This window comes from Diplotaxodon limnothrissa, linkage group LG2, assembly GCF_057381915.1.
Source record: "Diplotaxodon limnothrissa isolate DT_005_m linkage group LG2, D_limnothrissa_male_GT1.1, whole genome shotgun sequence".
In the NCBI taxonomy this organism is placed as follows: domain Eukaryota; kingdom Metazoa; phylum Chordata; class Actinopteri; order Cichliformes; family Cichlidae; genus Diplotaxodon; species Diplotaxodon limnothrissa.
Window position 1 is genome coordinate 32,708,676 of NC_140597.1, and position 13,625 is coordinate 32,722,300.

At 44.8% G+C, this 13,625-nt stretch overlaps 1 protein-coding gene across 2 annotated transcripts in view; it reads right to left on the reverse strand.

Annotated features, from left to right (window-relative positions):
* trpc7b (transient receptor potential cation channel, subfamily C, member 7b) overlaps positions 1-13,625 on the reverse strand; it is a 62,035-nt gene that overhangs the window by 9,109 nt on the left and 39,301 nt on the right. For both annotated transcript variants that reach the window (XM_085371323.1, XM_085371314.1), the window contains exon 8: positions 311-506. In XM_085371323.1, the coding sequence (XP_085227449.1) occupies positions 311-506 (196 nt within the window). The remainder of the gene's footprint in view (positions 1-310; positions 507-13,625) is intronic.

Consider the following 13,625-nt stretch of genomic DNA (forward strand, 5'->3'; position numbering starts at 1 on the left):
TTGAAGGTGAAGAATGATTTTTTTCATCTTAAATATCTCAGGTAAGAAAGTAAGTATTCATTTTTAGAACAAGCGTGACAAAAATCAGAAATGTAAAAATTATTTTAAAACCTTTTGGGTTTTTCTGGGATACTCATTTTATTATGCGTTTGATGTTTTTACTTGTTGCCACTGTATTGATCTCTTTGTTTTTTTAAGTAATGGTGCAATTCTCCTGCAGGCACAATCAGACACTCATACAAATGAACCTTATTGACTTGTTTACAATATTACACCCTTTTTCCATTGATCAACTATCCTGTTTTTGTACCTCTATCTCCTGGTAAGAGCTGTTGATCATGGCAATGAGCATGTTGAGAAGAACTACCACCATAGTGACATTATAGACTCCGTACAGCACGTAGCCAATGTTCTCTATGAACTTATGGTCATACTTCAGCACCACCGAAATCACTTCAGACAGCCCGAAGATTGACCAGAAAAGAGTCTTGAAACTCTCCTCTACCCTGCAGGAACAGAGAGAGATGTTGTAGCAGTCAGGAAATCAGCACATGCCAGTGACTACACATACAAAGCCCAACGCGTTACCAGCTAATTGCTGTTTCAGTCACACACATGCAAACACATGAAATGCATTTTAATGTTGTGGGATTTGTGAGGTGGCACTGATGAAATACCTGGTGAGTCATGTCCAATTTGAACACATTGCTACCCCATTTAGATCTCTCTCACACACACAAACACACACAAACACACTTATCTATAAATACAACCATATAGCACTGTATGTACCACACAAAGCAACACATCGAAAAAGCAGGGAAAAGTTCAGCTCCACAGTTTGAAAGATTGGTTTATAAATCTCTGTTCATTAAATTCTCAGCCTAGTCCTTCATCGACCTTTATTCAAAATAGAAACGTCGCTGCACTTAATAGAAAAAAAAAAAAGATTTAAGATGAATGTGCATGTGATCCTTTCGGGGGTGTCAAGGTTATATCTAGAAAGAAAACATTTAAACTCAAATGCATTCAACGTTTTTAGGAATAATGGAAGTGAAATAAGTTTTTTCACGTTAAATGTCATACTGAATTATACTTCTCACTCTTGTGGTTGATGTATAATTCTTAACTCCACTTGACTCTACCTCTGACATTTAAGTATGATAACTGAAGCATGGCTAATGTTTCATTTAAAGCGTATAGTGCTTTGCTGTTTCTACTGAGATCCACACTCAAACTCTCAGTTCTGCCTGGAGGATCATTCTCTCACACTGACCCAATATGTGTTTAAGGGCCAGAGGGCTGAGAAAGGAAAACAAGGTGTAAAAAAAAAAAAAAAAGCACAAAGCTGTGAGATCTCTGAACATTGACATTCATGAACATGTCTGCTGTTAAATATTCCACGAGTGGTATGCATGGGCTTGAGATGGCAGAGGGGGGCTCAGTGGGAAGGAGGGAGACGCCTGGTTGGATTGCTGGAGGGGTTGGTGGTGGGAGGAAGCTGTGGAATAGAAGATCTGTAGGTTCCTGGTTGAGAGCTATGGGTGTCATCCAAATTATCTTCTTTCAAAGAGACAGTGTTTCATTGGCACACAGAAAGGTAGGTGATGGCACCTGCTGGTGGCAAACAAGACACTCGCATGCATACCAAGATAGAAGCAGACAGAAACACACACAGACAGACTTTTTCCTCCTCTCTATCACACGTAAAAAACAGACTCCTTTGGGTACCTCAGGAATAACCTTTCAAGAAGAAAGCCAAACATACTCTTTAACCTTCAACACCAGATCAGTGAATTTGTCTGTGTGCTCTATCTCTTAAACTCAGATAGAAGATATCTAAGAATATCTTCTATCATTGCCCTCCATACTTACTTCCAGAAAACATTAACCAGTGCACAAAAATAACCTGAAAACCATTCTGGAATTACTTAAATACTACGAGAAACTGTTACAGTCTCATTGTTGCATCATGTTTTGCGTCGATCAACCTTGCACATTGTTGCTGCTGATTAGAAATGCTCCTCTTTAATGACTCGTTTTTTCATGCTGGCCTCTAAATATTGGCATGCAGTCACTATTGTTTTGTGCTGCTCTGATGATAGCTGAATAGTGTATATATGAGCAGCTAACCACATGGCAACAGCTTAATGCATTTAGGCATGTAGACATGGTCAAGATGCCATATTTAGGTTCAAACTGGGCATGGGAATGATGGGAAGAAAAGTGATTTAAGTGACGTTGAATGTGGCATGGTTATTGGTGTCTGAATGGCTGCTGTGAGTATTTCAGAAACTGCTGATCTACTGTGATTTTTCCACAAAACCATCTCTAGGCTTTACCATGAATGATCCAAAAAAAAAAGAGTAAATATGAGCAGTAAAGCTTTGGGTTAAAATGCTTTGTTGATGTCAGAGGTTGGAGGAGAATCACCAGACTGCTTCGACCTGATAGGAGGGCAACAATAACTCAGATAACCACTCTGCATACCAAGGTATGCAGAAGAGGGTCTCTGAGCACACAACACGTCAAACCTTGAATCAGACCACACCACCTGCTACTCTTGACAGCTAAGAACAAAAAATTGTGGCCAAGAGTGTACCCAGGGTTAACCCCTTCCTATTTATTTTATATATCAACCGTCTGACTCAGTGTTATAAATGCTCATTTTCACTGTTATGCTGATGTCATAGCCATGTACCGATCTTTTGATGTATGCATCTGTTTATCACGGAGCACTCATCACAAACCCTAAAGCTACAGTTTGCTGACAATTTTCTGTGTTATTGTTATGGCTCATTTATTTAACATTATACCCTTTTTAGTAAGCTACATGAGGCACTTTAGAGTTGTCATGATTCAAGCAAATGGAAATTTTAACAGGTTCAGGAACATATCTGTCACGGTCCTGGGTCTCCTGACCCAGCGTTTTTAGTTCTTTGTGATTTTTGTATTATTGTACTTGTGTGTGATTTATTCTATGGCTTCTAGTTTTGATCCCTTGCCCTTCATGTCTCTCTGTGTCCCCTCTGTTCTGTGTAATTGTGTGTCTTTGCATGTTTGAGTTTCTTGTTTTCTGTCACTCTGCATTGTGCATTATGTTCTCATGGTTGGTTTTTTGTTACTCTCTCTAGTCTAGTCTCTTGTGTTCCCAGCTGAGTATTTCCCTGTGTATTTTGGTTCTTAGACCTCTGCCTTATGGTTTATGTCTCTGTATTTCTTAGTTGCTGTCTCCACTGTGTCAAGTTCGCGTCTCTGTGTGATACTTCCTGTTTTACTTTGATGGTCCGTGTCTCATGTGAATGCGTCCTGCTTTGCTTGTCTCGTCAGTCCTGATTTCTCCCAGCTGTGCCCTCCTTCTGTGTCTCATTCCCCTCGTTACTTCCCAGTGTATTTAAACCCTGTGTTTCTCTGAGTCAGTGTCGCGTCGTCCCTCATGCTGTGTGTGGATCTCCCTGTGTCTCCCTGTGAGTTCTTAGTTTATGGTTTCCCAGTTTAGTCTAGTTTTGTATGTTTGTTCTACCAGCAAATAAAGCTGTGTTTTGAGTTCACCTCCCCGAGTCTGTGAGTCCTGCATTTTGGGTCCAACTCCTGCCTGCCGCACAGCGATTCATGACAGTACGACGCGACCAGACATGGACCCAGCAGGCTCCTCCCGGGAAAGCGATTTGGCCCGCATCTTCAGCCTGTGGGAGCGAGTTTCCCATGCCTCGGACATTAAAGCAATGTCCATTGGGATAAACGCCATCGAGGCAATTCTCAAGGGGAATCCCCATCTTCGCGAGCTCTCAGGATTTTCGGGCCTACTGTCCAATCTGCAGAAAGCCAAGGAGACAGTACAAGCTCGCGAGCTCGTCATACCGCAACAGCGACCGCCACAATCGGGAAACGTTTCCACGCCGCTGCCACTGGACTCCTCTCCATCCACCCTCCACTCTGACTGTCACTCACCCGCTGCTTTTCTCACAGCAATGTGGTCGGAGGATGAGGAGCCGGCCGTGATCTCTCCGTCGTTGCCAGTTTCCTCCATCACCGCACCTCCGGCTTCCCGAAGAAAACGGCATTCACGCCGCCGACACCCACCGCCACAGCCAGACCCCGAGACGTCTGAGTTGCCAGCTGTGGTGAGTGGAAGGGACAATCAAGAGTTTCCTGACTTTGGGACTGTTTATTCCGGGGCTGTGTTTTTTCACTTAGCTGCCCAGCCAGAAGCGCTAGCTCCATCTCCTGTGTCCCCGCTAGCACAGCCATTAACTCCACCACACGCTCCATTTTCACCTCTACCATCGCTTCAGTCATCAGTTCGGTCTGCCACTCAGTCGCCCTTAGTTCCGTCATCCACACTACCACCTGTTTCCCTTCCACCACCACCATCACTACACCCAGCCATTCAGGCTGCTACTCAGTCAGACATTCAACCCATAGCCCTGCCGTTAATATGCTCTATAGCTGAGCCACTAGCCGCCCGACCCGCAGCCACTTCAGCCACTCCTCCACCCGTCACACCTCCACTACAACCATCACTGCAATCCCCAGTGCAGTCTCCAGTGTCCCCAGTGCAGCCTCCTGCAGCCCTGCTTTCCCCAGTGCAGTCTCCAGTGTCCCCAGTGCAGTCTCCAGTGTCCCCAGTGCAGTCTCCAGTGTCCCCAGTGCAGCATCCCTTAGCACAGTCATCCACTCAATCACCAGCTCCACTTTCCCCTCAACTATCACTACCACCTCTAGCTCAGTCTCCTGTGCACTCACCTCTGGTTCATTCTCCTGTGAAGTCATCAACTCCCCTGCCTACTCCGCTCTCACCACCTCCGTTACAACAGACATCAGTTCAGTCCCCTGTGCCAGTGCAGACGCCCTCAGTTCAGTCTCCCGTGCAGTTATCTACTTCACCACCATCAGTAGCTCAGCTCCCACTCTCACCCGTGTCGCCAGTAGCTCAGCTCCCACTCTCACCCGTGTCGCCAGTAGCTCAGCTCCCACTCTCACCCGTGTCTCCAGTAGCTCAGCTCCCACTCTCACCCGTGTCTCCAGTAGCTCAGTTAGCTGCCCAGCAGCCTCTCTCTGCTCAGTCTCCTGTGTCGCCAGTTTTGCTCATTCACTCCATGCAGAGAGGTAACTTGATTTCTACTCAGGGTACTTTTCATGGTTTAGCCGCCGTTGGCACAGTTGGCCACTCCAGGGCTTCCCCAGAGGCTAGGTCTCAGTCCCCAGCTGATTCTGGACCCCCGAAGTTTAAGCAGCCCCCTAAGAACTGCACCATGTTCGCATTGCCTGGGCAGAGTCAGTGCTCAGTGCAGCGCCAGTTGTCCTCATGTCCGCCAGAGGACTTCATGCCTGTTGGCTTTGTTTTAGCCTCCGCTGGAGGGTCCGAGGGGCCCGTTCAGCCTCCCGTCTCCGCTGGAGGGTCCGAGGGGCCCGTTCAGCCTCCCGTCTCCGCTGGAGGGTCCGAGGGGCCCGTTCAGCCTCACGCCGCATCAGCTGGAGGGCCCGAGGAGCCTGTCCAGCCGCCACCTGCGACCGCCTCGTCGTCGCCTGGTCCGGCTGCATCTGCCTGTGCTTCTGCTACGCCTGGGCCAGCCTCTGCCTGTGCTTCTGCTACGCCTGGGCCAGCCTCTGCCTGTGCTTCTGCTACGCCTGGTCCGGTCTCAGCCTCTGCAGTTCCGCCTGGTCCGGCCTCAGCCTCTGCGGCTCCGCCTGGTCCGGCCTCAGCCTCTGCGGCTCCGCCTGGTCCGGCCTCAGCCTCTGCGGCTCCGCCTGGTCCGGCCTCAGCCTCTGCGTCCTCGTCTGGCCCGGCCTCAGCCTCTGCGTCCTCGTCTGGCCCGGCCTCAGCCTCTGCGTCCTCGTCTGGCCCGGCCTCAGCCTCTGCGTCCTCGTCTGGCCCGGCCTCAGCCTCTGCGTCCTCGTCTGGCCCGGCCTCAGCCTCTGCGTCCTCGTCTGGCCCGGCCTCAGCCTCTGCGTCCTCGTCTGGCCCGGCCTCAGCCTCTGCGTCCTCGTCTGGCCCGGCCTCAGCCTCTGCGTCCTCGTCTGGCCCGGCCTCAGAGTCTTCGTCCTCGTCTGGCCCGGCCTCAGAGTCTTCGTCCTCGTCTGGCCCGGCCTCAGAGTCTTCGTCCTCGTCTGGCCCGGCCTCAGAGTCTTCGTCCTCGTCTGGCCCGGCCTCAGAGTCTTCGTCCTCGTCTGGCCCAGCTTCGTCTTTGGCTTCTGTTTCGCTTGCTGCAGCCCCGTCGTCGCCTGGTCCGGCCCCGTCGTCGCCTGGTCCGGCCCCGTCGTCGCCTGGTCCTGCCTCGACTGGTCCTGTGCCCACCGGGCCATGGCCAGCACGCCTGACACTGGAGAGCCGCCGCTGCCTTCCGCGCGGTCGACCTCCTGAACTGTTTCCACGTCGCCGCCGTTGCCTTGCGCACGGCCGGCCTCCTGAACTGTTTCCACGTCGCCGCCGTTGCCTTGCGCACGGCCGGCCCCCTGAACGGCTCTGTGTTTGGGTTGTTTTCTTGGGCTCCGGTGTTTGCTGTGCTCTTCTTTTGTTTTCTGTTCCGAGCCCTCCGTCCTGGGCCCCCGCCGCCCGCCCTGGGTTGTTTTCTGTTTGGTTTTGTTTTTCTGTGTTTGGGCTGTCTGGAGCCAGCCCTTGAGGGGGGGGGGGTACTGTCACGGTCCTGGGTCTCCTGACCCAGCGTTTTTAGTTCTTTGTGATTTTTGTATTATTGTACTTGTGTGTGATTTATTCTATGGCTTCTAGTTTTGATCCCTTGCCCTTCATGTCTCTCTGTGTCCCCTCTGTTCTGTGTAATTGTGTGTCTTTGCATGTTTGAGTTTCTTGTTTTCTGTCACTCTGCATTGTGCATTATGTTCTCATGGTTTGGTTTTTTGTTACTCTCTCTAGTCTAGTCTCTTGTGTTCCCAGCTGAGTATTTCCCTGTGTATTTTGGTTCTTAGACCTCTGCCTTATGGTTTATGTCTCTGTATTTCTTAGTTGCTGTCTCCACTGTGTCAAGTTCGCGTCTCTGTGTGATACTTCCTGTTTTACTTTGATGGTCCGTGTCTCATGTGAATGCGTCCTGCTTTGCTTGTCTCGTCAGTCCTGATTTCTCCCAGCTGTGCCCTCCTTCTGTGTCTCATTCCCCTCGTTACTTCCCAGTGTATTTAAACCCTGTGTTTCTCTGAGTCAGTGTCGCGTCGTCCCTCATGCTGTGTGTGTGGATCTCCCTGTGTCTCCCTGTGAGTTCTTAGTTTATGGTTTCCCAGTTTAGTCTAGTTTTGTATGTTTGTTCTACCAGCAAATAAAGCTGTGTTTTGAGTTCACCTCCCCGAGTCTGTGAGTCCTGCATTTTGGGTCCAACTCCTGCCTGCCGCACAGCGATTCATGACAATATCACTATGCATCAAGTAAGCAATTTCCTCTGTACTCAATGTAAATATACATATCAGGAACAACGTGGAAGCATGCAAATATCTGCCCCCATCTCATCAGGATACTTAATAAGTACTTGGGAAAATGTGCATCGTACAGAGGGGTACAAATTACTGGCATAAGCATCAACATATTGCAGTGGCATCAATGACTGAAGGTGTCTGTAAAGAGAAACACATTGAAAAGCATTTACAGCAGTTCTTAGGTGGTTTTCTTCTTTGTGTTGTTACGATAGAGGCTCCAGGCATCAGACAGGCAATTGCTCTGAGGGGAAGGCTCTTTTCAACAGTATCATCTCCTCACTCACTATTCACGTCACACACATCCAGAAGCCAATCGTGCAATCAGGAGAGGAGAGGAAGGTGATTTTGGTGGACTTCCCTTGAAAACCTGTTATTTTGATCCTTCTCTCTTTTAATAATGGCTTGTCACTTATCTGAAGCCTCTCTTTCAAGATTAAAAAACACACACACACACAGACTTTCCTGTCTTTGAAATTTGAAAGAAAACAAAAAGGAGGACAATTATCTTCTCTAGATCATATTGTATCCCAATTATCTTTGAAATCAAATTATTCTTCCAATTATTCTTCCAGGTCTCCTTTCTGGCGCTGTGAAATGCTCACTCGATTTAGATTTTCATGTCCCTAAAATTCAAGTACAGATAATGATGAAGGGCATTGTTCCAGCTAACATTAAGGCCCCATTATACCAGACATTCACAGGAACACACACAATTAAAATCTAGCACTCGTTACACAGTAGACTATTTATATTCCATGTCCATCTGTTTGCCTAGGCAGATTGTGAGTTTAACATAACATCCAAAAATGTGGGTGATATTTACAAGTGGACAGTGTCAGTGAAAGTGAACCCCTTCTTGTCATGTCAACTATGTAAAAATATAAAGCTACATACATGCCCCTCACTTCTATCAACCCTTATGTGAATTGAACATGGAGTCACATGTAGAGTATTTAAGCGAGCTGCATTTCTTTTATACTGGATTATACTGATGCATGGGCAGCCAGTGTCGCTGTGCATCCTCATTTGTTTTGCTTGCTTTGTTTTCAGCTTATTTAATTCACTCAAATCTGTGTGAGATGCCTCTCAGGGAGAAAGTGCAATTATGGAGAATTTAAATGTATCCTTGGAGATCAACGGGACTGATAAATTTGAATTTGTGTTTCGCTAATGTCAGCTAAGGTTCCAGTCATGTGTGTATTATTTAATACCCTGTTACGGAGATGGATGAGATGCTTGGTGCTCTGGATAATGGAACATTTTTTAGCAACCTAAGAATCAGATTATTTCATTTCAAACCAGTGTGTCTGTATGTGTGTGTGTGTGTGCGTGTGTTTTACAATAGGGTTGTACAATAGGCAGTGAATCAGCAGGGACAGTCGGCATCTTGAAACGGCTATGAATTGTGTGTTATTATCTGTTATTAAGAGTGGCAGCTCCCTGTAGGCTGCATGCAGCATGACGACTACACCACACATGTACAGATACTCACACACAACAGTGTTTCCATCAAGCCAACACTCTTCTCTGACTTGTATCCATCACTTTAAAAGACATTACATTAACATTTAACCTCATTCATATCCTGGAGAGGTGCTCTAACCTTAAATTAAGTCTTCAATCTAAAAATTCGGGAGTTTTTGTCCCCAGAAAGACGCTCATTTGCCGCAGTGTGACTATGTAATCAGATTTATGTCCCCACAACATCAGCAGTGAAAGTACACACACACACACACACACACACACACACACACAATCTCGCTCTTTCTCTCTCCCTCCTTACCACACTCATGCTGCCTGGATATGTGTGTGGGAGACTGGTGAGTCACCTCGGCTCTGCAGGAGCAGCCCCAAACCCAATCACCAGCAGGCCCAAATCAACCTCTCTGCCCCAGAGACATGCTCTCAGTCTCTCTCTCTGTCTCTCTTGCGTTATGCTTGGAACTCTCGTTGTCTTTGCTCCTCCTCTCCTGCTATCATCTTTGTCTCTTGTTTAGCTGCTCTATCACTCTCCCCTATTTTCTCATTATATTGCCATTGCCATTGCTTTTATATCTTTCTCCACATCGTCCTCTCTCCCTCCCACTCGCTATTTCCATCTTTCATCCCTACAGCTTTTAGCTATTTCTGTCACTCAATCTATTCTTTTGATGTATACGTTTCTTTTTTCAATATTTTTCTCCTCGTGTATTTCTCATCGTTGTTTAATCTGCAGCAATACTTTCACTGGCCAAATGAATAAATGTAAATGTAGCCAACTGTTCCCCTTTCTGTGTCTCTGAATCTCTCTGACTCTCTCTCTCTGTCTGCCCTTCAGTCATTAGTAATATATTAAATTCTCCTTCCCAATCACTACTCCTCTACTCTCCTCAGTTCTCCTCTCTTCTTCTCTCCTATCCTCTCTTGTTCTGCAAACAGATAAGTGCTCAGACAAATACAGATTAAACATCTTTAAATAGAAAATTCTGTTTAACTTTCTACCTATTACACCAAAAGAGCTGTCACTATGGTGACAAAAGGGTGGGACACTTCCCACCTCAGGTTTTAATGACTGAACGAATGCCACTCCTAAGAGATTCCTGCATGTGTGTACGTGTGCTTGTTGCTGTTTCTGATACACAAACAACAAAGCAGTGGGGAAAAAAGCATGGGGAAGTGAACAAAAACAAAAACACAGACTGAATCTGTGTGTCTGTTTATGAGTGTGTTCACACTGGTGTGACAGACAGTGAGATACAAAATGAGGCAGAAAGTGAGCAACGCAAAACAGGGATGTGCTGGTGTGTATCTTCAGGCAAGCTGTGATAGAAATCTTATTAAGCAGGGAATACAAGACCACAAGATGAGCAATTAAGAGGCTTTTGCTAGTGAATCAAGCACAAGATCAACTTTTTTAATTTGCTTGTTCCCTCACTGTCTGTCTGTTTTTCTGCCTCTGTGTCAGTGTACGGTTTATACTATTTCATAAGCATTGGCACTGTTTGGTTATGAAAATGTGTGATATCGGTTACGTTCTTTCTTTGCACTTTTCATTTACCAGTAAAAATGTGAACTGGTCGTTTGTTAATTCTTTCCCTGAAGCTGCAAATATCTCGTCATAGCTTAGCAAAGAAGGCAAGCTTTGAGTTTCTCCACATGTTATAGAAGTGTGTATTAGACAAAGGTCTAGGAGAAAGAATTTTATTTATTATGATCACAACTCTAGCAAATTAATTACCTTCATAAGAAAAAATAGCCTGCCATTTTTGTTGGTCAGTACTTTCTTTTTGTTTAAGTAGCACAGTCAGTATGGACATTTGTATATATTAAAATATGTGTCCTTGTTGACGAAGAAGAGAACCCACCAGCACAACAAAAGCTACAGAATGAAGATGGAGACCAATGCAACTGCCACGACAGCACCTACACAACTCACTGATCAAAAAAATCAGTAGTGGAGTTGAGAAAGGAAGTACTTTGTACTAATAATAGTACCAATGTTAAATCCTATTGTAACATTAGGAGGCTACTCAGCAACCATCCCAGCATTTTAGTCTGTGTTTTCTAAATAAAATATAATGTTAATATTTTAAATAAACAACCTGATTTAAAATTATTTTAAAATCAATGAGTTTATGTCCAATTTTCTGTTCAAATTCAATTGAATATTTTTTATAATGCACCAAATCACAACATCAGTCACCTCAAAGCACTTTATGTAGTAAGGTATAAACCCTACATGTACAAGTATGTGAAATAATCCTTTTGGTTGTGTTGTTTTAAATTAGGGGTTTAAAAGTCATAACAAAGAATCAAGTATTTACTGGTATTGATATAGGCCATTCAATTTCTGCTATCATTACATCCTTTGTTTAAAAAAATCAGCCTGAAACATCATCATTCAAAAGGGCTTCTTCTTTAAAAATCAATAGCAAATGTCTGGAAATTATACTGGAGCGTTAGCCTAATGAAATGAAGCTTCTTAATGTAGCTGAAATTAAATGAATTTCATTGCAAACAATTATTGTCAGACAGCAAAATTTCAGATGGACTAAATCTCACCAGAGGGAAATTGAATGCTTGACATAATTTGTCATGATAATGGAAGACGTTACTGAAAAACACTGAATACTGCCAGAAAGTCTAAAGCATTGCCACTGACATTTCAAATCCCTTACTGGTCACAGCACATGAATGAATTCTTTCTCTGTTACTTTTGTGCCTCTCTTCTTTCTGTCGGGCTCGCCTTAATTATAATTGTGTCTCCCCTTCTTATTTTGACATTCAGATGTGCTTGACTGGTAAAGGCTGAACATGACACATCTGCCTCGCCTTCAGAGCTAATAAATTCTCCCTTTTGCTCTCACTTTGACTCTGACGTCTCTCACACAACCTCTTATCTACTATACACACATCCCCTTTCTTCCACAAAGATCCCTCTCTCCTCTCTACCCCTCCACTCCCGTACATCACCTCAGACCTTCTTTCATGGTTCCTTTGTTTTTTCCTCTTCCTCTCCAAAAATCCCCCCAGTCTGCACTTTGTTTTCAAACTCCTGCCTGCATCTTCAGGCATGTAAATCTAAGTGCTATTTTTTACTCTCCTCTTTGGCCTGATTCTCATCACTGCTGGTTCTTCTCTGTTCACGCTGCATTATACCTTATGCATTATCACTTTATATACACGTTTAGTCTCGGATGCCTCTCATCTTGTATTTATGTGTGGCATTACAAATGAAATACACACTCTTATAAAAGCAACTTCAATATGGTGACATGCCTTTAAAGGTCATTATGGTATATAAAATTTAAGTGAATTGGCAATAATGATCAAATGCTGAAAAAAATGTAGGTAACAGGATTTATTTCACAGTACTTGCATTCTGATTTCTTCCCACCTTGTCAAACGATAATGCTGAGTCTCTGCTAAGCCTGTGTGGTTGCTCAGTCTGCGTGACCTTCTCTCATTCTCTCCTGTTGTCTCTCTCCCTTCTTCTTCTTCCTCCTTTGTCTACGTATTCTGGCTGGTCTCCCGCGTTTTGCCTGAACAACGAGCCAAGCCAAAAACACCCTCCTCTGCAACGTTCCCTATGGTTCTCTTCTCATCCCTGCCATCTTCCTCTGTCCTCCTCTTCTACATTCACTTACTTTGTTGCACTGCTGTTAGCCGTCCCTGTGATTCTGCTACATTTATTCCACTGTTTTACTTCACCATTTGTATACTGTAATCGACATTTTGATTTTGATTTTCAAGGTCCTTGACACACCGCTATGTCTTTCTGTTTTAGTTTTCCCGTAAGATTTAATCCCATCTCCATCCATCTCATTTTATTCAGCTTTTACCTTCCCTGTCCTTCTCGCCTCTGTTTTCTTCCATGTCTGTGCAGTGTTGTCATGCATGACTAACTGGAAAATAGAGGCAGGTCCAGGGCTCTATCACCACTGCCCAAATCAAAAGCGTGTGTGTGTGTGTGTGTGTGTGTGTGTGTGTGTGTGTGTGTGTGTAAACTGATTTGTACATAAATGTTTGTAATGTCTGTATAAGCACCTAGTATGTAAACACAAACACAGCAAGGATGTGTGTGTGTGTGTGTGTGTGTTACAGTGTATTTGCACTTGTGAAAAAATAACTGTGTGGGCTCTTAACAAAGAGCTTTTTGGGTTTTTTTTTTTTTTTAAATGTGTGAGTCAGAAGTGTCTTCACACCTCAGGAGATAGGGTCCGGTGTGTGGCTATTACAGCTCAGTCCCCATTAAGCCTTATCAAGCTGTGTGTTTATGTGAGTCAGTTTTTGCTCTAGTGTCACTGAGTATATATGTGTGAGGAAAAACGATATCCTCAGCTTCACTCCTCTCTCATATGCTGCTTCTTCCTTTCACATCCCTCCCACTGTGTCCCAGCTTGAGTAGTACACCTTTTGCTGCAGAGACTAGCAGAGTACTTAAATTACCTTTTCGTCGTAACGACTAACACAATAGTTTTACAATTCAAGTGAGCAGTTTTATACTTTTTCAAAAAAGAAATCTGTTACTGTTAATATTTGCCCCCATTTTCCTGTCTCTTTTGTGGCAGATAGTGCCATATAAGCAGAAGATATCCAATTTTGCTCTTGTGTCAGCGCACATGTGTACTTCAGCCAGTGATATGGGACAGATAAAAGCATTTATGTAGTTGAAGTATTAGCTTCATTTTAGAGTTTTTGAGTGGAAACTTTACAGTGAA